This window comes from Pinus tabuliformis, chromosome Q, assembly GCF_031772625.1.
Source record: "Pinus tabuliformis cultivar Carrire ecotype Pingquan chromosome Q, CPIR1, whole genome shotgun sequence".
NCBI lineage: Eukaryota > Viridiplantae > Streptophyta > Pinopsida > Pinales > Pinaceae > Pinus > Pinus tabuliformis.
In genome coordinates, this window is record NC_142296.1 from 200,153,949 (window position 1) to 200,178,437 (window position 24,489).

The following is a 24,489-nucleotide window of genomic DNA, read 5'->3' on the forward strand; positions in this document are numbered from 1 at the left end:
CCAGATCTGATCATGTGCCCGAGAGATCACACTTCATAGATTCACTTTCAACTTCACTTTTATATAGATCAAGCTTTAAACCGATAACCCAATATTTCAGATCTTAAGATATACAATTTGCAAAAGGATATCTTAGCCAAGAGATCTCCTTCCCTATTTATAGTCAAGCCCTTATTCACACCATGGGGCAAAACCATCAATAACCAAAACAAGGGATCCAAACCGGGGCTAAATTAGATCCCATACCACAGGCCAAAACCATAGAATCAAGAACGGCGGGCTAAATACCACGGGCCAAACATAAGAAACCCCACGTGAGCGCGCTTCTCTGCCTTGAAGTAAGTGAACTGGGGGTCCGCACCTTCTAAACGGGTGTCCTGCGTGTATGGCCGCAGCTCCTGCACGGCGTACCTGTGGGTACGCACGCTTTTCACTGAGCACATGCAGACCTCTTAATTTTTATCATTTTGAGAGCCTGATCAGAGCTTTGCCACCTGTATGAGTTGCCATCAAGTACAACACATGAATCATAGAGCCATACCAGAATCATAATGCCAACAATTTTATCCACCGTGAAGGATGGCTACAAGTGGCTAAGTCTCAAGAAAATGTCGGTAATATTGGCATTGATGTCATTGAGCACATTGGTGATAATTTATGTTTAATGGGAAGTGCACATGAATGTTTAATGATTGAATGCAAAAGGTTGAAAGTGATGTGAAGTGCAAAGGCTAAAACATTGATAATTATATTGATCAAATTGGAAAATGGCTCATGACGTAGCTTTTTGGAAAGTGGATACTTTTATTAATCAATAACAAGTAGTTACTGCAAATTTGGAAAATGTAACCAATACAAACTAAGAAGGTTCAAGATTTGTCTTATACAATCATTATTGCTAGTCCATTTATTTCATATTACAAAATTCTAATTTTAGCATTGAGAAATGATGAGACAGATTGTGAACAATCTTGGAAGACCAAGAAAGAACTTCTCATTTAATATTCTTATAGAGAATACAAACTGCCAACAAACCATGCTTATAAAATATGCATTGTTGAATGAAAAAGGACTTTTGAAGTGAAGTAGTCTGCATAAGAAAATTGATGAGCAGTAGCAGAAGATGCACAGAGTTGAAATGGAGAAGCAGTGCAGATTTGTAGTAGACTTCACAACTCAACTATATATAAGGTAACCAACTCTTTTGAATTGATGTTATGATTGAGAGATTGTTGTCCCTTTCTATGTTTTAGCGTGATAAAGAATAGGTTGTAGCCTATTCATGTAGGAGCCTCTTATAGGTTGGAGGCTACAAAAATATAATGTAATAAGGAGTATTAGCTTTCCTCCACATCACTTTAAACCTAAAATTTGTGGTTTTTTCCCTTCAGGGTTTCCACTTATATCTTGTCTCTTCATTTGTTGATTCTTGAATGTTGCTTGAATGTACTTGACTTCTTGATAAATATATTGGCAAATCTCTTTCTTTGGCACCAAAAGGAGTTCAATAATAATGGAGCATATACATAAATTGTTAGTTGCATAAAAAGAAACTTAAGTTAAGCAAAAATAAAAGTCTTAAATTATTGATTCATCCCCCCAAGTAATTTCCAAACATAAATATTAATTGGTATTGGAGCAGGTTCCTTCACTAGTAGTCTAACAAGTGGAAGGAGGTCCTATGTCAGTAAAATGGCTAGTCAAGAAGGATGCTCAAAAAATAAAGCACCTATATTTACTGGTACAAACTATGCCTTCCAAAAAGTGAGAATGAAGACATATTTAATGTCCGTCGAAGTAGAAGTTTGTGTTCTTGTGATGGTAGGGTATGAAAAACCTAAGGAAACAACTAGTGACAAAGATGTCAAATTGAATTTTATATCCAATGCAAAAAGTAACATCCCCAAGTCACTTAAAAGGACTAAAGTTACTAAGTTAATTTTGTTAAATGTTAAATTAGACTTTATTACATGTTAATGATTTAATATTAATTGACTGAGGCTAGAGTGCCATATATGTTGTGTTTACCAAAACTTTTGGTAATGATGTTTTAATAAATAGCAACTGTTTATTGTAGTTAAAAGAAACGGTTGCCAAGAAAAGACAGTTACTCTCTACTTGAAAAAGGGAAGAGAGGAAAAAGAATCCCAGAGCTGGGAGGGAGAGGGAAACCAGTGGGATTTTGCAGAACAAGACAGTCAATAGAAAGTACAAGACTTGAAGCTGGAAGGAGACCCTAATGCCCAAGGTACCGACTGTAGCTGGTTAATGCAGTGTGGAACACAGATAGTGCTCGGGGGAGAGTCTAGACGTAATTTCTAGACTCGTGGTTGGGAGGAAGAGACTATCAGACAGATAGGTAAAACAATGATCTGCTGAAGAATAATTGTCCACCAAATAGATAAGTAAATATTAAATTCTCATGAGTAATTGTTCAGCTCTCTGATAAGTTCAGATGTTCTAGACAGAAAGTATAGTAGTGAATTAGTTAACTATTAACTGACGCAGGCTTGAATTTATTATTGATAGATTTAGGATTGTAAAAATAAGATAAATGATTGCACATACACATATATACATTCATAAACGAATTATCACAGGAAGTTGTAGATCTTTGTTTAGTAAAAACCAATCAAATAACTTAATCAGATAGAAGAGAATTCTATGCATATTCAGAATCGGTACTATAGTAATATTCATTGGCTATTAGAAATAAGGAATCATTTAGAAAATTAAAACAAGTTGATCCAAGAATGAGCATAGATAAGCCAAGACTATGATTCATAACCAGCATAACCGAGTATCTTTTATATTCATACATATAACAGAAAATTACAATATCAGGCAGAAGGTGTTAGCCTTTGCAAACCATGTTATTTATATTGTATTCCTACAGGATACTGGAAACAGAAGATATTTCCTATTAGGCAATAAATTATGAGAATATCCCCTACAATCAATAAATACTACGAATACCAAGCTTCAGATGTTTGATTTTCATAAAATGCATATCTTAATTAGAAATAGAGAAGTAATGTGAAAGAAACCTCATGAACAATTCGATTTTCATAAAATGTATATCTTAAGCGGAAACTGAGAAGTAATGCGAAAGAAACCTCATGAACAGTAATAAAAATTATGCAACATTTGTTTGCAAGGAAGTAATCTAAGTTTAATCCAACATTCCACCACGTAGGGCATTTAAAAAACATCCATCATTAACAGTACTTCAAACCTACTCTGTTCGAGCTAACAGCTTTAACCAAATATTAAAGAGTTGATTTATGAATAGATGTAAACCTTGAAAAACCCTTAACCCTAATTTTAAACTAGACCCATGAGCCATAATCTTGCAACGACGAACTAATTCCGTCCCCAACCTCAAAACACTTAGGAGTAGTATCATGACCAGAGGAGACCCAACCTGTACATACGACGAAGAACCTGGTGAGGATTCGACCTCCGGGTGTTGTTCTCCAAATAAACTAAGGGCAGCAGCATACCTGTATCAAGCCAATACGTTCTAAGTTAAAAGCTTGAAACCTGAAATCTTAACTAAACAAAAGAGAGATAAATGAACAACTGATAAGGCATACCTGCAGATGAGACGTAAGCTCGAAACCTCATTGACATCCTAACAGTTCAAACCAGTTTACCCCGGCTCAGATCTTTAATCGACACCATGAACATATTCAAAGGGAGTAGTCTTTCATAAGTCTGCGAAGGGATTACCTGGCCTTTAGCGATGTGTATCTGTCCAGCCTCCGGAGAGCTGAACATTCCAACCTCTCTAGATACGAAAGTCCAGGGTCGGTGCTGCAACCACCGTGCACAGTCAATCACCATGCCTCAACCCTTCAAAGGAAATGTACATATTATGAATGCAGTGAGTAGATAAACCATAAGAGAATCCCCTTTACCTGCTTCATCATGAGAAAAGGCCAACAACCATGTGGCGAGGGTTCAAACCTTCTCGGCTGCCGCAGAGGCTAACTGCTATGGAACAAGAAACCAAACTCAACCAGCATAGAATGATGGAGTATCAGACAGAGAGGGGTAAGCTGGTTAGGTATAACCCTAAAAATCCGACATTGTTCGATATTTTTAGATCGATGGCCAATGTAGAGCCATTTGTTGTACCTGATCATTATTACCCTCTATCTATTCGTTTAGCGCGTGGCCATCTGTGGCACACTTGGGATCCAACCCAGGTTGGGAAGGGCACCTCATCTTTTTATTTAGTTCAAAAGATTTGTTTACATGGGGTTATGACTTTAATCGTATTGGTAAGTAATTTAAGCCATGTGCAATCCATATCCATGGGTTAGCACTTTAATTATGATGGGATTGACCATATGTGGAATCCAGGTTATGATGAATATGTAGGTTAATGCATTCAGAGTAAGGAATATTTTTATTTTTAATTATTGCATATATTTGTTACAAATGGTATTAGAGCTCAGGTTCACTAATCCAGGTGGATATTGGTGGCCACCTGTCAAGTCCCACCAAGACCCCCACCATTGTTTCTCTCATCTTTTTCAATTTCCTTAATTATAGCACAACTTACTATTTTTATTAGTTTTTCGGGTCCTGAACTTCCGGAGCCATTTTGAGGCCCTAAATGACGTGTTTTGGGAAACTTGGGAGCAACATGGGTCCATGGACTGATGTTTCTCTTTCCAAAGTTGTAGTTCTTAGATAGATCTTTCTAACAAGATATTGTGCACGTCAAACGGAGATCATATGCCAAAGTTACGACCCAAGGAAGTTGATGTACCAATTTACCCAAACAGGGCCCACAGTTTTGCGTTTCATCTTCTAAGGTTAGGTTTTTTGATATTTAGGGTTTTCCATTATTTCTCAATAATAAATAGGCCTTCAAGCCTCATTGTAACATAGTTCAGAGGCATGTAGCCACCACATCTCTTCTTAGAGATAAGCTACCATCACCCTAGCTGATTTATTTCCATTTCTGTTTGTAAGCATATTTCAGTATTTTACATTAATGAAATGAAGTATTATTTCTACTACATCTCTGTGTTTATGGTTATCTCTATAATTTATTGTGTTCCTGTTTAAATCCAGATCAGTGGTATCAGAGCAGTCTACTTTTTTTCTCTGTTTTTCTTTGCATGTTCCCAATGAGGTCAGGATATAAGGAGTTAGGGCTTGAACTGGTCTAACCTTTGCAAGAATAGCCTCACAAATACTGACGGCCTCCCATGACGCATGAAAATAAATATGAGGGGGCAGGAGATCCTATCAAAATCTTTCTCAAAGAAGCCCTCGAGCGACAAGGGAACGTGATGATGGAAAACTTTGCCCAGATCCTTCAACAGCTACCCAGAGGCAACGCATCGGCTTCTAACAGCTCCTCTGGAAACACCATGCCCTTTAAGGTACAATTTAATTTGGAAATCCCCATCTTCGAGGGTCAAATAGACGCAGATGTCATAGATAAATGGTTAAATCTGCTAGAGGGTTATTTTTCTATTCATGATTTTCCAGTCGGGAAAAGATTATTTTCGCTCTTCTCAAAGCAACCCCCCACGTCAAGGACTAGAGGGAAACCTACTGCGAGCTGAAGGATGAAAGTATAGGCTTACTATTTTCAGCCACACCCACTTGGTATTCATTCTGGGATGCCATCAAGGAGCAATACTACCCTCTCGGAAGCTACGAGGATCAATACATAAAGTGGACCACGTTGTGGCAAGGAAGGGACAAAGACATGCCAGAGTTTACCAATATTTTCCATACCCTTCACACAAAGTTGGGTACCAAAGATTTGGAGTAGCATTTGGTACTCAAATACCACGACTGCCTGCACAAGTACATCCATGAAGAAATAGAATTCCTAAACATCCCCTCGCTCAGCACGGGATACCGATATGCCATCAAGGTCAAGCAAAATTTTAAACAAAAGAAGCGAGACTTTGGATTTATGAATTCAAAGCAAGGGAAAGGTGCCCCCAAACCACAGAACAAAGGACAAAGCCAAGGCGGGACGTCCCCAGACAACCTACCAAAGTTGCAAGCAAAGAATAGCATCGTGAAGCTGAAAAAGGACATGAGAAAGTGGTGTGAGTTACATAAGAGCTCCACTCACAACACAAGTGAGTGTCGGGCCAAGCAGTCACTGGTGGCCAAGCTAAAGCTTTCAGAATCAAATGCATGTTCAGACTCTAAGTTAGAACTCAACAAGGGGAATGATAAAGGGAAGCAGATTATCGATGCAGAGCCCAACGTCACTGTTTCCACAACGAAAATACAAAAGGAGTAACCCGAAGATCCAGAGGAGGAGGAGCGTCTCTTCCACTCCCAGATGTGGGTAAAGGGCTCCCCGCTACAGTTCATTGTTGACAGCGGGAGCCAAAATAACCTCATTTCGGCAGAGGTCATGAAGCGGTTGGGCTTACTGACCATAACACATCTACAACCATACACCATCGAGTGGCTTCACCAAGGACGGGATCTTTGCGTGAGCCAACAGTGTCGCCTTCCATACAACGTTAAGCCCTTCACGGATGAGGTATTGTGTGACATTTCTCCCCTTGAAGTCTGTGATCTGTTATTAGGACAACCATGCTTGTGGAAGTGACATGTTGTGTATGAATCAAGGCCATGTGCTATTATTGTTACATTAGGAAATAAGTTGAACAGGATACCAGAGGTAGCACCACCTACCGCCATCACTTTGGTTACTGCAAAACAATGCAATAAGCTCATTTCCAAAGCTGGGAAATTTGTTTTCCTGATGATACACCCTTAAGGAAAGAAGAAGAGGGTGGCCACGACCTCCAAACAAGGCCCCTTCGCATGACAACTACAGATGGACAAGGTTGTGGAGGAGTACAAGGACATCTTCACCTCCCCCGCAGGGGTTCCTCTACACTGTCAGGTCAAGCACTCCATCGATCTGATCCCAAGTTTGTGGCTTCCCAATGGACCAATATATCGGCGCTCCATTTTGGAGAATGATGAAATCAAGAGGAAGATTCAAGAGTTGCTGTAGAAAGGTCACATCTGTCCGAGTTGATCACCCTGTGGGAGCTCGATCATGTTGGTATAGAAGAAGGATGGGACATGGAGACTCTGTGTTGACTATCGGGTGTTGAACAAGATCATTGTCTGTAATAGGTACCCAATCCCATGGATTTATGACCTCCTAGACCAACTAAAGGGGGAAAAATATTTCAGCAAGATCGATCTGAAGTCAAGATATAACCAGGTACCAATCAAACCCTTTGATGTATGGAAGACTACCTTAAAAGCTAAGGAGGGCATTTTTGAATGGTTGGTTATGCCTTGCGGATTGATGAATGCTCCTGCAACCTTCATGAGGCTAATGGATGACATCTTGCGGTCATTCACCAACTCATTTGTAGTGCTATACTTGGATGACATCCTGATCTTTAGCCAAAGTTGGGAAGAGCACCTCCACCACATCTGAGAGGTTCTCCAAACACTACAGCAACACAAGTTATGTGCCAATTTGGAGAAATGTACTTTTGGCATGACCCAGGTTTAGTATCTGGGATATATTATTGATGAACAGGGAGTGCATGTGGATCCAGCCAAGATCCAAGTCATTCAGGATTGACCATCTCCAACCACTCTGACAGAGCTCCGCAACTTTCTAGGTCTTGACAACTTCTACAAAAGGTTCATTTGGGGTTTTCTCATATCACTTGGCCCTTGAGTCAAGTCACCAAGGGAGGAGCGAAAGAAAAATTCTTTTTGTCTGAATCTCAATAGAAGGCATTCACAAAGTTGAAAGATCACCTTTGCACGTCACTAGTGCTTGTGTTATCAGATTTGCAACAACCATTTGAGGTCGAGATAGATGCCTCTAACTATGCTATTGGGGCAGTCCTTACTCAACACAGGCATCTAGTGGCATATCATAGTGAGACACTTTCAAACACATTCCGAAAGTATCCCACTTATGACAAAGTGATGTATTCCATTGTGCAAGCCTGTCAACAATGGAAGCATTACATTTTGGGGAAGGAAACAGTCATCCACATAGACCACCGACCCTTGCAATTCATACAAACCCAACGGAAATTGCAAAATGATCGCCATCAGAAGTGGTCTACATACGTGCAACAGTTGCATTTGAATATCAAGTATAAGAAGGGTAGCACCAATAATGTTGCAAGTTGCCTCAGTCAACCATCGATCATGGCGTTAACCACCGTGCTAAACTCTTTTGGGCACGAGACTTCTGATTGGCCACTTCTCTAAAAAAGTGACCCAGAATTCAGCGACACATACCAGACACTCTTGGAGGGTCGGCATGTTCCAGATTTTCACCTCCAGAATGAGACAATAACCCTCTTGTCTTGAAAGTATATGCTTACACACTGGGTCACCATCTTCGGAATGTGGGACACCTGCGGGACAATGGCGAAGACTAAATTTGAGGCATGCATATTATTACGGCCCCCTATAACTACACTGGTGCTCGTTATTACTTGAATGATTGTCTTCATATCAAAGGTGGTTATCTTCAGATCCTGAACTTCTACGTCTCCATCATAAAAATCTAGTTCTTTGGCTGTCCCTTTTGTTTGGACATCAGTGGAATTTTTAGTAGATGAGGAGGCCATTGGAAATGGGCAACTTATTAAGAATATCTAGTTGACTAAAGAGGGATAATAGGAAAGAATGGATATTCTCAACGATTATGAAGGCCAATGAAGAAGTGCCACATGGAAGAAATATATTGGACAAAAGTTGGAGAGAGAATAATTTGAATTTTAAAATTTATGCACAGTGCAAATAGCTAGGGCACATGAGAAGGTCGAATTTGGGGTTTCTTGAGAAAATTAGGCTTGGAATTAACATATTTAAAGGTAAATTCATATTGTTGAAGGTGTTATAAGCTCAGTTCTATATACATACTGAATATCCCCATTGAAAGTAATAACTTATCTGTGCATGCATGTTTTCATGAGGATATGGCTAGGGTTTGAAATTGGAGCTCATTATTGCAAAATTTAGTGAGAAATGGGTTTTAAAAGGTTGAATTTATGGATAGAGGATGAAGTTATGGTTTAAATTCACAAGTTTACACCTAAAATGCATTGAATCAGGTAAACAAGGTTCATAGCTGGGCACAAGTTGAGCTGGAAGGTTAGCTATAGAAAATGACAAAGAAATGGGCCCATTTGCCCTTTTCCCTTGACACATGGAAGAGTTGGATTTGGCCAAAAATTTGGGTGACACCATGTTGATTTCATGATGACATCAACATGATGTGGGCCATGCCACATGGCAAGATGACATGGTAGGATGACTGGGAATGGGGGCTATATGTTAGACTACATGGATGACAAGCTGGAGCTGACAGGACAGGCGTGAATGGTGTGATGACAATGACGTGTTGTGGTGCATAGGAGGCCAATGTGGAGGGCCTCATGGCTCCCTTTCATAGTCTGTGGACTCATAGTTGAAAGTCTTGGAGAAGTGTGAATGGCATGAGAGGGTTCCACATGGCCCCCTTCACACTGCCACGCATGTTTATTGATCGCGTTGGTTATTTGAATGGAGCTCCCTAAGTCGTTGGATGGTCAAGGACATCCACTACTGATCCTAGCGAGGCATGATTGTTGGCACCGATGCCCATGGTGTTCTATGCCTTCCTGCCAGAAATTTTTAGTTTCCCATTGGGTAGGTTGAGTCCACTTGTCAACAAACATGGTTAAGATGGTTGGATGACTGATGTATTGGGAAACATGATTTTGTGAGGCAATACAATATTAGTAAATAAAAAAATTGAGATTGGTCAATTCCAAAACAAAATGAGATAAAAGCGTTTGTCACATTTTCAATGTTAAGAGGCCAGAAAATAAAAAATACTTTCTCTTATATTGTCCATTTTATACTCACATTAGATCTAATTTTCAAACTATTGTCACAATACCGATATTTTTTACCTTTTAAGTTAGAAAAACTATGGTGACCCTGGAATGCTTCTTTTATTGCTTCACATAACTTTTCCAGCATAGAAATAAAATACCTCTTATCGAGCATAGAAATAAAATACCAATTTTTTAGTATACAAATAAAATGTTAAACAAATCTCATTAATCTCTTACCTTCTTAAGGCATTGTAAACCACATAGGTTTCAACCGACCATATAACTTTTAATGAACCTTAATCACCATCATTACCATATCTATACAAAAAAACAATATATTTTTTATTTTACATTAATTTATATTTTTGTTAAAATTGTCATTTTTAAGTTTTGCATTAATTAATTAATAGTTATGTTTATTTTGATGATTTTATTGGATAGTATTATTTTTTTTCACTTTTGTCTTATTTATTTATTCAATTTTGTATATTAGTTTGTCTTTGACCAAAAAATTATATATGCATAGTTTAACATTAGGAATTCAATTTTTCTTATTATTTAAATTTATTTATTTGTAAGGTGATTGGTTGAGATCTTATTATGGGTTGTTTAGTAACTTCCATTTCTATTAGTTACTAATTTCTTGGTTTTAGTTTTATTTATTTTTTATTTAACTTTTTGATTTTTTCTTTTGCTTTTTTCTATTATTTTTATTTTCATAAATTATATTTTTTTCACAATATTTTCATTCTAAAATGACTTATTATTATATTAAAAATATATTTTAATAAATTTAATTATAAACAATTACATATATTAATAAAAATAAAAAATGCACACATAGATGTATGCATGTTAATATTAACAATAATAATCACATTTCTTAATTTTTGCCTTTGATTGGGTATTAGTTTGTCATTGACGAAAAATTTATGACACATATGCATAGTTTAACATTAGAATTTCAAATTTTGTTATTTTTTATTATTATCTAAATTTATTTATTTGTAAGGTGATTGGTGGAGGTCTTATTATGGGTTGTTTAGTAACTTCTATTTTTATTAGTTACTAATTTTTTATTTTTTGTTTTATTTCCACTTTATTTAACTTTTTGATTTTTTCTATTGATATTTTCCTGGATTAGAATTTTTTCACAATATTTTCAATTTAAAATCAGTTATTATTATCTTAAAAATATTTTTTAATAAATTTAATTATAAACAATTACATATATTAATAAAAATAAAACACTCACACACACATATATATATGGTCTATATATATATATATATATATATATATATATATATATGTTAATATAAACAATATTAATTATATTTCTTAATTTTTGGTGATGGATTCAACAATATTGTTTTGTATGTTAATATAAACAATATTAATGATATTTCTTAATTTTTTGTGATGGCATTCACTAATATTGTTTTATTTTTGCATGAAATCTTTGTCTTTATTATTATTTTTTGTTTAATTAAGCTATATTTAAGCTATGCTGTAGGTACTAGCTACTATGTAGTTTTTAATTCAACTTTTTGATATTAAGTAATAAAATAAATATTTAATTATTGAAGTTAACTTTTCAATTTTTATTAATTATATGTTTTGCTTTTAGTTTTATCCATTCTTTTTTTTTTACTTACAATATTTTTCCCATTTACAACTCATTCACTAGTTTGTTTCCAATTTACAAATGTTGCTTTTTGGGCTCTTAGTTTATCCAGTGATATCATATGGGTGTGAATTGTGGGCTAGCAACATCCCTGTCAAAATGGAAGCAGGTTGAAAAAATCCAAAAACCTTTCATCATGGGCAAGTTTAAAATAAATGGTTTTGTTTCTTATGAGATAATGCTCAGTGAAACACGAGCAATTGTGGGCTAGCAACATCCCTGTCAAAATGGAAGCAAGTTGAGAAAATCCAAAACCCTTTGATCATGGGCAAGTTTAAAATAAATAGTTCCATTTCTTATGAGATACTGCTGAGTGAAACATGAGCAACTTCCATTGAAGCAATTGCTATGGTGTGTCTCATAAAGTACTTGCAAAGATTGAGTAGACGGGAGAAGGTAGATGGCCTAAAGTTATTTCAATAAAGGAATGAGTGAAAGAAAGAAATCATGGATGATACAAAACAACAAATGGATTCAAAAACAGAATATTTATGTCAATGCATGTCCCACAAATAGCAAGTATTTAAAGAGTTTTGTTATGGTGAATGGGGAAAAGAGTTGTGTAGAAAGAAAAAGTACTATGTTCAAGAATTCAACCTCACTTGTGATCTCCAACAAAAAAATGCATTGGAGCTAGCATTCCATGAAAAACAAAGATTCTTATTTTGCTCAATTAAAAACTAACTCCCATTACTAATTTCATAAAAAACACTTAAAATTTCATTTCATTTCCCAAATATGTCGATAACTCTTCTATTTTGAGAAATCCGGTGAGAACTACTGTACCATAATTGTTTAAAATAATTTAAAAAATATATTGAGATTCGGGAAAATAGAAACTATATCGCTAACTATTCTATTTTGAGAATCGGATATGAACTACTTACCATACTTGTTTAAAATAATTTAAAAAATATATTGAGATTCGGGAAAATAGAAAGATAAGTTCCAGATCAACGTATCAAAATCTCGAGTCAGAGAGGTTGTCGAAGTCATATCGATTGAAGTTAGCGTAAGAATCTATGATAATAATTAAGGTAAACAAACTAACCTGGCTTCCTCCATGCAAGCTCGAACTAAGGTTTATTCCCAGAGTCTGACGAAAAACAGAAAAATATCCCCATGAATCTCCGTCTCTATAAATTCTGCTGTTTTTCTCCTCCAGATACCTCTGGAGCAATGGCGGTGGATTCAGCTTTGCATGGAATAGCCTGCCTTGCTATTCTAGTATTGCTTTCACTTGTGGGCACCATCAGTTGTGCCCCCGGTAGAACTTCTCCATTCCTTTTTTCTCCGCGGCCAAAATGGAACACCAGTACTGCATCTGCCTCTGCCTCTGCCTCTGCTGCAAAATACAGCGTGAGATACTACACACAAATTCTCGACCATTTTACTTTCGTTCCAGAGAGTTATCAGACCTTTCAACAGAAATATCTCATCAATTCTGACCACTGGGGTGGAGCTTCCAGCAAATCTCCGATATTTGTGTATACAGGAAACGAAGGTTTTATTGAATGGTTCACAGAAAACGCAGGCTTCATGTTCGACATTGCCCCAGTGTTTAAAGCCCTGCTTGTCTTCATTGAGGTATTATTATGACCCAATCATTTAGGGGCACCTGATTTTAAAAAACATGCATCAGAACTTGAAAATTGTGATTTTATGTAACTGTGCTCATATATTGGTTTCCTAATTCTTCTTTTCAGCACCGCTTTTATGGTCATTCAATGCCATTTGGAGGCCAGGAAGCTGCTTACAGCAATTCAAGTACCCAAGGCTTCCTAAGTTCCACACAGGCCTTGGCTGATTTTGCCACACTGATTACAGATCTGAAAAAGAATTTGTCAGCAGAGGATTCACCTGTAGTTGTGTTTGGAGGATCTTATGGAGGAAGTAAGTTGAAATATGTTCATTAACTGTGATCCTTGTGTTTATACTTCGCAAGTACTGATGAGAAATATTTTTAATTTGCAGTGTTAGCTGCTTGGTTTCGATTGAAGTATCCCCACATTGCAATCGGTGCATTCGCGTCCTCAGCTCCTATTTTGTATTTCGATAACATCACGCCTCCAACGACTTTCGACAAGACAGTGTCTCGGGACTTTAGGGTATGAGTTACCTAATTATTATAGGAGAATGTAGCTATATATATATATATCTTTTTTTTCTTGGGTGACCTATATTACTTTTAATTGGCTTGGCAGAGTGAAAGTGCGAACTGCTTCAATGTGATAAAAAAGTCATGGGATGTGATAGATAACCTGACATCAACTTCCAAAGGCCTGAAATCTCTGAGAAAGTCTCTCAGAATTTGCAAGTAAATGATATTGAATCTCTATGAAATGCCTCTTTTGTCTTAAAGATTAAAATGTATTTGTTGAAAATGTATTTGTTGAAAGAAAAATTTAATGGAGAAATATAGAAGAAGAAATTTGGTTGAACATTTTTTATAAATATGTGGAAGTAATTTAGTAGGTTTAGTTTAGAGTAAGTTCTCTGTTTCTCTGTGTCTATTTGTGAAAGTAGATAGATGATGATTGGTTTGAATACATTTATGGCTATTGAAATTTATTTTCATTAATATGCTTTTTTTTCCCATAATAAAAGGAAGTTCTTTCTCTCTAAAATAATTAGTAAGTATAGTTTAGATAAATAAGATAAGATAATTATATTTATGTCTAACTAATGACCACAATAGGTCAAAGAGACTGTTGAGTACACTGATGTATATACAAAGCAGGAGAATCAAACAATCTCCTATAAAAGATACAATGCATGAAGTAAATCAAAGTTACAATGCATGAAGTAAATCAACATCTGGCCCTAGAAAAGAAGATCCAAGAGCTAATCTCAGACCCATCTCTCCTAACATCTGACGCTAATGAATAACACTGAAGAAACTCAACAGTCTGTTGGCCATGAAGAGTCAATGGCAAGTGCAGACTGTCCACTAAATCCTATCTTGGTGGATTCACATGCTGCTGAACTGTGGAGGACCTAGTTTGTCTCTCAGGAATGGATCTGTGACAGGTTCCACGGATCCTCACTGATATGGAGTCTGGATAAGTAGCAGTATCAATCGATCTTTTGGTGCCCCCATCTGAAGGTAGTACCCTGAAAAAATGTGTGGGTCTGGTCTGATGGGAAGTTGAAAAATATATCCTCTTGAACTTAAGAGCCACCTACATATATAGGACCAAACAAACTTTTAAATTAAAAAACTTATCAGCTAGTTCTTTCTTAAAAAAAAATTAGTAAGTTTAGTTTAGAGCTTTTAAATTAAAAAGCTTATCAAAGAGTTCTCTCTTAAAAAATAGTAAGTATAGTTTAGAGCTTTTTTTATATTAAAAAGCTTATCAAATATTTTCGAATATTAAATGTATTAGTAAGTTTAATTTAGAGCTATTTCTAAAATATTCTTACTCATGTATGTTTTAACATAAGAAACCACCTTTATTTCAGATCAAATAGTGATGAGGATATCGCTCAGAATTTGTTCGGGTGGTTTTATTCTGCTTATGCCTACACTGCCATGACAGACTATCCATACGCGGCCAATTTTGTCCAGAATTTGCCAGCATATCCTGTGAAGCAAGTAATAGCTGAACCCCAGATATTCTTCCATACCCACTGCATTTTTAAATTGCAAGAAATAGATTAGAAAATGTAATCTCTATACATTGTTTTGTGCCCATACAATCACAGATGTGCAAGGCGATAGATAATCCCTCTGGTGGTACAGACCTCCTGAGTCGATTATACGGAGCAGCAAATATTTATTATAACTATAGTGGGAGCGGCGGCTCTTGTTTTGATCTGAGTCCCAGCGCTGATCCCCATGGAGAGGATGGTTGGGGATTTCAGGTTGAATACTTATTGTTTTATTTCAAGTCTTTTATTGTATTTCAAGCTAGGTTTTATGGATTGCATCCTTCCGTTTTCATTAATTCCATTGTGCTGCAGGTTTGTACAGAAATGGTGATGCCCATGGGTGACGATTCAACGAGTATGTTTCCCGAATCAACATATGACTACAAGGATTTCGCGGCTAGTTGTGAGCATTACTATGGAGTTCGACCGAGGCGCCACTGGATTACTACGGAATATGGTGGACAGGTAAGTTCATGCAACCTTCATACCCCTGCACACCCCCCACTCACATATATATAACTTCATGTTTTTCTTCACATCAGCGCTACTGTGTTACTACCAAATGTGGTGGACAGTTAAGCAACTTGAATGGACAGTTAAGCAACTTGAACATATGTATGTTTAATATTCACATGTATCTGAGGTAGAGTTGGGATTAGAGAGGGAAGGAATACTGTTAAGAGTAAATTATATTTATCATAACAGTAATTTATTTGTTTTCAATAAATTTATGTAATTTATAAAATATATTTATGTAGGATTAGAATGAGATGAGAAGGAATATTGGGTAAATCTTATTTATTGTAAATATGTTTTATTTAGTATAGTTTTATCTCAAATAGATATGTTTTATTTAATATTTTTTCACATAAAGTATATTTAATAGTCTCTCTATCTCTAGATAAATATGCTTTAATTCTCTTTATCTTATTTTTATAGTAGGTATGAAGGTGGAGTTGAAGGAAAATGTTGGGTTAAGCATGTTCTATGATGGTAAGAGTGAGGGTCAAAGTGGGGATGAAGAGAATTATTGGGTGAAACATATTTTATGAAGGTGGGGTGAGGTTGGGTTGGGTTGCTTAAGGTGGACTTAAGCAAAGCTTATTTTATGAAGATGGGGTGGCTTGGGGTAAAACATATTTGTTGTTTATGAGGGTGCGGTCGAAAGAAATATTCGGTAAAGCATATTTATTATAAATATGTTTTACCCAAATATTTGAGGGTGAGGCTGAGGGTAAGGGGATAACAGTGGCTAAAGCATATTTATGGTTGGGGAGAAATTTTGGGTAAAACATATTTATAAAATGTTTTACCCAATATGTCATTGGATCACTACCAAATATTGTGGACATATAAGTTTATGCAACTTTCATATCCACACACATATGTAATGGAGGTTGAGGATTGGAGGGAACATGGAGTGAATCGTACTTATTATAAATATGTTTTACAAAGTATTCCCTCACCCCCAAATAAATATGCTTTACCCATTATCCCCCCACACAAAGCATACCCAATATTCCCCAACCCCAAAATAAATATGTTTTACCCAATATTTCCCCCACCCCCATTCTCATACTATGCATGAAGGTGGGGCCGGGGGAAAATATTTTGTAAAACATATTTTATGAGGGTGAGGGTGTGGATGGAGGTGGTAGAAAATATGGGTAAAGAATATTTATTATGATACATATTAGGGCAAGGGTTAGGGTGGGGGTGCGAGAAAATATTGGGTAAAGAATTTTTATTCTACCAATAACAAGTTCATTTTATAGTTGCAAAATTATGCCATAGCACAAAGAGAGTATATCCATATTTTCCAGATATTGTATGCATCAAAAAATTTTAATTCTAAAATATAGTGCTTTCAAACTCCTGCTTTGTCTTACTATTATGCAGCAATAGTGCCTTCATGGATACAAATTGACGAAGCCCCCTAATACACATTGATGTGGTACATGTAAAAAATTAATCTAAACTAATCTCCTAATCATCTGTAATGATTAAATGAGTAACTAGAGCTATCTAGTTAAGGTTAGGTTGATCACTTTGGACTATATGCACATATTTGACTAGGGATGCTTCAGTTACTTGACCCCAAATTTCTCGTTGCTTCATTGCTAGGATAGATTAGGGCTGACATTGAAGATGTTAGATTTCAATTTTGAGCTCATGTAGTTGCTGACAACGGGAGGATAAAATGCCTATCAAGGTGTCCACCTTGACTGCCAACCTATTAACCTTCTTATTGACCAGGGAAATTTCCATCTGAAGCTCATCCTATGCTCTTAGGGTTTTGATGAGCCCCAAAAATGTACAATTATTTGGGCTCATTCAACTTCCTAATTTGGCTTAGTCCACCATTCTCATTTGTTTATTGCATGTTTTTTATTATTTTTATGTTAATAGAGTGAATTTGGTTAGTCATTATGCCAACAAGTCTAATGGGTGCTTTGTGTAGCCTTTTTGGTAAACTTGGAGACAAAATTGAAGGTCTTAATGAGCACTTGGCAGCCAAATTCGTGGGAGAACAAGCTAGAGGATTTGTAGGAAGGTGTCCCCCTCATTTATGGGCCCTTACCTCGAATTCTCCACCATCAGCTCGGAGTTCAAAGGCCACCAAATCAATGAGCACAAGGGCAGCCAAGCAAGTCAAGTTGGACTGCTGTTAACTCCAAGTCTTGGGCAGCCAAGTCCCTAACTTTTAGGAGGACTGTTGGGTCCTCAAATTGTATAAATAAGAAGGCTTGGGGCCTCATTTTGGTTAGCTAGTTAGTAGTCATTTTGTAGCTAGTTGGTAGTCATTTTTGTAGCTAGTTAGTCATTTTGTTTTAGCCATTAGTTAGCTAGCTTGTAGTTCGATTTTTAGGCCATGGATTAGCTTTGCTTTCAGCTCATTCTCAAGCTCTCCTTATGGACAGTTTTGATGTAACTTTTCATTTCTTGATTAATAAAGATGGATCCAGCTTTGCACCAGCTCTAAATCTTTCATGGGAGGCTGTAGCTCTTGGGGTTGGGCCCATCTCAAGCGCCCAGTACCTCCCTTGTTTATCTTTTTGTGTTTGCTGCGTTCTTGAAATAAAAATCTGCTCTTTAGATCTTGCTTTGTTATGGTAGTTGGTTTTGATGGGTAACGTAGCTTTTTATGCTTAGAATCGATTGGTAGGAGTTTGTTATGCTTTTAGATCTTTTGGAATGCTCTTTCTCACGTGAAGTACATGGTTCTCTTTCCAAACAAAGCTGCTGTTCATTTATTTCATTGACAATTAGATTAAGTTAGCTAGGACTTGGTTTGTTTGCAAGAATTCATTGATTCGTTTGAATGAGCATTGTTGAGGGCATCTCTATCATCTTCATCACCTCCTCGTTCATCTGAGCCTCGTTCAGATCAGCTCCTCCATCACCAACTCTGTTCCCTCATCTCCTATCTTCTCTTTTGCCAAGTAACCTTACCTTCTTCTCCATTGTTGTCTCAACTACCTTAAAGCCAAATCAGCCTTCCACATATCATCTCATCACTCCATCCATCAGTTCCTAGGTCACTTCAGACCCCCATCCTACCTCCATAACCATCCATGCATCTTCCATCAACCATCCATCCTCAAAAATGCAATTCGTAAACATCCTGTAGAAGAATTACAGAACATCCTGTAGAAGACTTACAAGACTTTCTTGTAGAAACCCCTGCAGACATCCTGTAGGAGGCCACTCACTCAGTTGCTGAGCCTCTGAACGTTAGGAACCTCTGTGGATGGATGCTAAGGATCCCTAGGGACCTCTCCTAACCTCCCCAACCTTTCCCATGCTTTCCTTCCTTCTCCATCCCATCTGCACAACCAAACCCTAATAAGCACAAAATCACAATCACTCCATCCACTTAAAGAAAAAAATACAAAAACATGTCTTTTAAGATGCAAGTAGATTAGATTCATGCATTTTCACTTATTAGAAGTAATGGCATCATTGGTAGAGGTTTCCTTCACATTCTTTGCATCATAGAGGTTAGACTAGTTAAATTAGGGTTTCCTAGGGTTTCTATGTTTTGATTTGCTTTCAGTTCATTTTTGCCAAGTAGATTAGTCTTCTTTGAGCTAGCTTTCGTCCATCATTTAACAAGCTTCTTCTGAGAGCCTATAGAAGTTGGCTTGAGCCCTAGCGGACTTGTGCCAGTTGACCAAGTGACAGCTGCGACAAGAGCTAGTACTTGTGCATATAGCACCGCCGCTTCCAAGTTTGTACGAACTACCGGGTTGATAAAATTAAGAGACAGGAAGCCCCAGGAGTTGTAGCATTATTGCTACAATACTGGAGCTCACCAGGTTTCACAAACTACACATCGCTTCTTCCCTTAGCTTTCTCCATCCTTGCTAAAGTGTATTGCACTCTGATTCTTCTATCCACCTCTACCTGCATTCCTTGCCTTGCCCCTACAGAATGGCCCTGTAAATTCTTTTATCTTGAGCAACGTATAAAATGTTATTTCCACCATTTAAATAAATGCAACCCACACTACCTTGAACACACAAAAACTCGGATTCTGTATGAAAAGAATCAATGCCTCTAATCATCCCCATCCTTGACACTGCATTCCCATATTGTCATTAATACTCCACAACTAGGTCATTACTAAAAGAAGCTATGTAGTCCTAAATTTCCCACTTCAATCACACATAATATTTCATATGTCTCATTTGGAACCTCATGTCAAATGTCAGACTAAATACCTAGTATGTTGTGATATTACCATGACTCGAAACTAGTCTATGCACCCTCTAATTCCCATCGCTTGGTGGCTTAACTTAATGCATCCTTTTCTCTCCACTTCACTACTGTGTTCTTCACATGTGGCATCTTTGAACCGTTCACCTTTGAAATGATTACCCACTAACATATGCCATGGGAATGGTGCCTCTCTCCAAGTTCCATTGACTGTTGTGGTTCCAGGAACCAAGAGAAAATCTTGATTGGCCAAGTGATCAACTACATTATTGAGGATCCTAAGCACATGTTTGACTTGGATTCTTTGGATTGGAGATAAAATTGTTAAAATTCTTTTGTGGAAGTGTGATCATTTTGATTCGGAAGAGCTAGTCCCCAATATTAGATGTCTGGACTCTATTATTAGAATTCACTACACTAATAATGGATCCAATTTGAAAGGACATGTCAAAAAGGATGCATTGAAGTAGCACATACATCTTAGCCTGATTATTCGAGACTTCAGTTAGGGTCCATGAGTATTCTAATTCAATTTGTCCTCTAGGGCTATAGAGGACCCCCCTCCATCGCACTTGCCACCCCTATTAGGTAAAGCATATTTATGGGTGGGGGTGGGGTGAAATATATATTTTATATTTCCCTCACCCACAAACATCTATAATGTCATTTTTTTTCTTCACATAAGCACCAGTGGATTACTATAAAATCTTGTAGACATGGAGTTCATGCAACTTTTCTATTGTCACTAGATTACTACCAAATATGATGGAGATGTAATTTTACACAACTTTCATACTCACATAGGTATATGTAACATTAATTTCATCTTCACATAAGTGGATTACTACTGAATATAGTGGACATGTAAGGTCATGCAACTTTCATACTACCCCACACAAATATGTAACTTTAGTTTGTTCTTCACATCCACAGTGTATTACTATGAAATATGTTGGACATTCAAGTTTATGCAACTGTCATATCCATATATGTATATACTAGCACAACAACATTAATGAAAGTGGTTGATATATATTGATTGGCTCCATTTTCAAGTCCTAATCAGTGTATGAAAGGTGAAAATGGTGTTGATTGGTGTATATCAACCACTTTTATTAATGTAGTTATGCCAGCTTATGGTCGATATGTGTGGGGAGGATTAGTAAGCCATAGTTGACTATGGTTGATTATGGTTAAATATGGTCAAGTTATGGTTGAGGAGGGTTTAATATGGTCAAAATATACAGTTGACTATGGGTGACCATGTTGACCACGTTTAAAGATAATTCACTATTATAGCTTATGATGGACTATGGTTGACCATGGTTTGTCATTGTTTCCTATTATTGATCATAGATGGTCATGTTGACCATAGTTGAAAATGTTGACTATCATTGACCATGGTTGAATGTATTAACTATCATTGATTGTAGTTAACCATAGTTTTCTATGATAGATTATGGTTGACCTTGGTTGACTAGAGAGACAATGGTAACCATGACTAACCATTTTTTACCATGTTGGTCATAGTTGACTATGGGTAGACCATGGCATCTATAGTTGTCCATGGTGGACCATGATTGTCCATGTTCTCTATGGTTGACTATGATTGACCATGTTTTCGATGGTTGACTATTGTTCAACCATGTTCGTCAAATTGTGATACTGGGAAATGTTCAACTCATTTCATTGTTGGATGCTATGTTGACCATGGATGGCAATGACAGACCATGGTAGACAATGGGTGACCATGGATGGCCATGTTACTTATGGTTGACTATGATTGATCATGGATGACCATCTTTGACCATCTTTGACCATGTTTGATCACTATTGACCATGTTGGACCATGATTGTCACATTTCAGCATTGGGCTATGTTTGACTCATTTTTCCATTGGTTTATGTTTGTCACATTGCTCCATTAAAATATGTTTATCATACTACCACTTTGGGTTGTGTTTGTCACATTGTAACATTTAATTATGTTTGTCCCATTGTGATGTTGGGTTATGTTTGTTCCTTTATGATGTTTTGTTGCAATTTTCATAACCACAGACACATATATAACTTCCATGTGTTTCTCACGTAAGTGCTAATGTATTACTATTAATTATGGTAGACATATAATTTCAAACAACTTTCATACTCATTGGATTACTATTAAATATGATAGACATATAATTTCAAACAACTTTCATACTTATATCTTGGTATGTAACATATGAGCTTGTTCTTCACATTTTCTTAAATTATTTTTAAATATTTTTTCTCTAATATATAAGTATTAAAAACATAAAAATTAGATATATCATGTTTTCATTTTTAATTACTTAATATAAATTAGTATTAATTAATAAATATAAATTAATAATTTTATATTACAAATCAATTAATAAATATAGTTTTGTGGGTTAGTTCAGGTGATTAAAGTTCTATTGCTCAAGTAACTTATCATGGAGAGATCAATAATTCAATTTTCTTTGAAAATATAAATTGATAATTTTATTGTTGATATAAAATTAATATGTGATTAGATTTTTTTAATCTCTCGATGGTTAAGAATTTAGAACTTTAATCACATAGAAAAAAAAACCCTCTGCATCCAATCACTTTATCTAAATTTGACTTCTATTTTAAACTATTAAGCATGTTCTTTTCCATCCTCGGGGAACTATTAAGCATGTTCTTATAAACACTTTGACAAACAATATTTCATATCTTGTATGATTTATAAATTCATTTCATATATAAATAAAGTAATTAATTTTAAAACTCAAAAGTGATAAACGATATTGAGTGTGGGTGATCTCTGATATTTTTTTGCAGCATATCAAGAGAGTTCTTAAACACTTTGCGAGCAATATAATATTTTTCAATGGATTGCGAGATCCATGGAGTGGTGGAGGGTATGAGCATTATTTGTTGTTAACATTTCATTGAAATGTTTTATGTTGGGGCACAGTGCTTTTAAAATCACAGTGATGCTATTTGTGCGTACACTGCAGGGTGTTGGAGGATATAAACGAAAGCGTAATTGCAATTGTTGCAAAACAAGGTAATACAAATTTCATTAACTGCACAAGACAAATTACATAGTATTTTTCGGTTTTGCAATTGATTTAACTGGTGGTTTATTTTACGAAGGGGCACATCACATAGATCTGAGATTCGCAACAAAAGATGATCCAAAATGGCTCAAAGATATCAGAAAGAAAGAAATTACAATAATCAAAATGTGGCTTCGACAATACTACGTGGACCTTCGGAACTCCTGATCAATATGCAAGGGTGTGCTGTAATTTCAGTACATCAACGTTTGCATTTGCTGTATTGTCTACAATAAGAATCTAATCTCCGAAACCCCTGATTAATATGCAGGAGTGTCTTGTTATTTCAGTGCACCAACGTTTGCATTTGTTGTATTGTCTAAAATAATAGTCATAATGACCTTCTAATTGGTCTATCATGGAATAAAATTATGCCATTTATCCTTTTTATTAAATATAAATGGTAATATTTGAAAAATATATATGAGAAAAATTTTATATGAAGAAAGGGTATTGAAGAAAGAGGCACAATGACCTTATAATTGGTCATGTGGAGAGAAAAATTATGACATCTAATTTTTTTTTATTAAATATAGTTAATAATATTTTATGAGAAATATTATATATATATATATGTTATTAAATATAGTTAATAATATTTTATGAGAAATATTATATATATATATGTGTGTGGGGGATTCCTCATACCTTGGTAGAGGTAGAAATAGTGAAATCAATTAAGATTTCTTATATATATATAAAAGTTAAAATTACTATGAAACTTTCTAAGTTTTTCTTCACATTTAGTGAATGGCACTTGTGATTCGGATTTAATTATTATCTTATTTTTCATCCATCTTGATCTTTTCAGAGTAGAAAATGTGGAAGAATAAGTACATAGGACCATTTTTACCAACCTTTCCAGTTTGACAAATTAAGTCTTATACCTTTCATTTTTGAGGCATCAAATGATATTTACTTAAACACCTTATATTTTAGCATTATTGTACAAAAGAACACATTTCCAATGATACAAAATTACCTCAATAAAAATCCACATACAAAATTTATGCCACTCTAAAATTAATTTTTTTATTTTATCTTTAAAAACACGCCATCCCCTATTAAGTGGGGCTAAACCATACCAGTACAATTAGTAAAATTACAAATTTCAAATTCTCATGCATATTTTCTCAAAACAGGTGCCCCTGGATGCTTAGGCCATATAATACCTTAACGAAGGCAAGCATGACCTTAAACTGTGGGGGCAATGTCCAACATGAAACCTGCGCTTTCTGTGAACCATTCAATAAAACCATCGTTTCCTGTATACACAAATAGGAGATTTGGTCGAAGCTCCCCGCCCAAGTGGGCAAAATTGATGAGATTATATTACCGTTGAAAGGTCTGATACCTCTCGGGAGCAAAATTAAAATGGTCGAGAATTTGTGTGTAGTTTCTCACACTGTATTTTGCAGCAGAGGCCGAGGCAAATGCAGTATTGGCTTTTC

At 36.0% G+C, this 24,489-nt stretch overlaps 1 protein-coding gene across 1 annotated transcript; it reads left to right on the plus strand.

The window, feature by feature from the left end:
• The first annotated feature begins 12,738 nt into the window (after positions 1-12,738).
• On the plus strand, positions 12,739-23,206 carry LOC149218886 (uncharacterized). The gene is made up of 10 exons (XM_089382499.1): positions 12,739-13,146; positions 13,266-13,452; positions 13,585-13,667; positions 13,764-13,876; positions 15,022-15,154; positions 15,265-15,423; positions 15,523-15,675; positions 22,758-22,837; positions 22,937-22,986; positions 23,076-23,206. Exons 1-10 carry the CDS (start codon positions 12,739-12,741, stop codon positions 23,204-23,206), a joined length of 1,497 nt encoding a protein of 498 aa, XP_089238625.1.
• Positions 23,207-24,489: the final 1,283 nt, after the last annotated feature.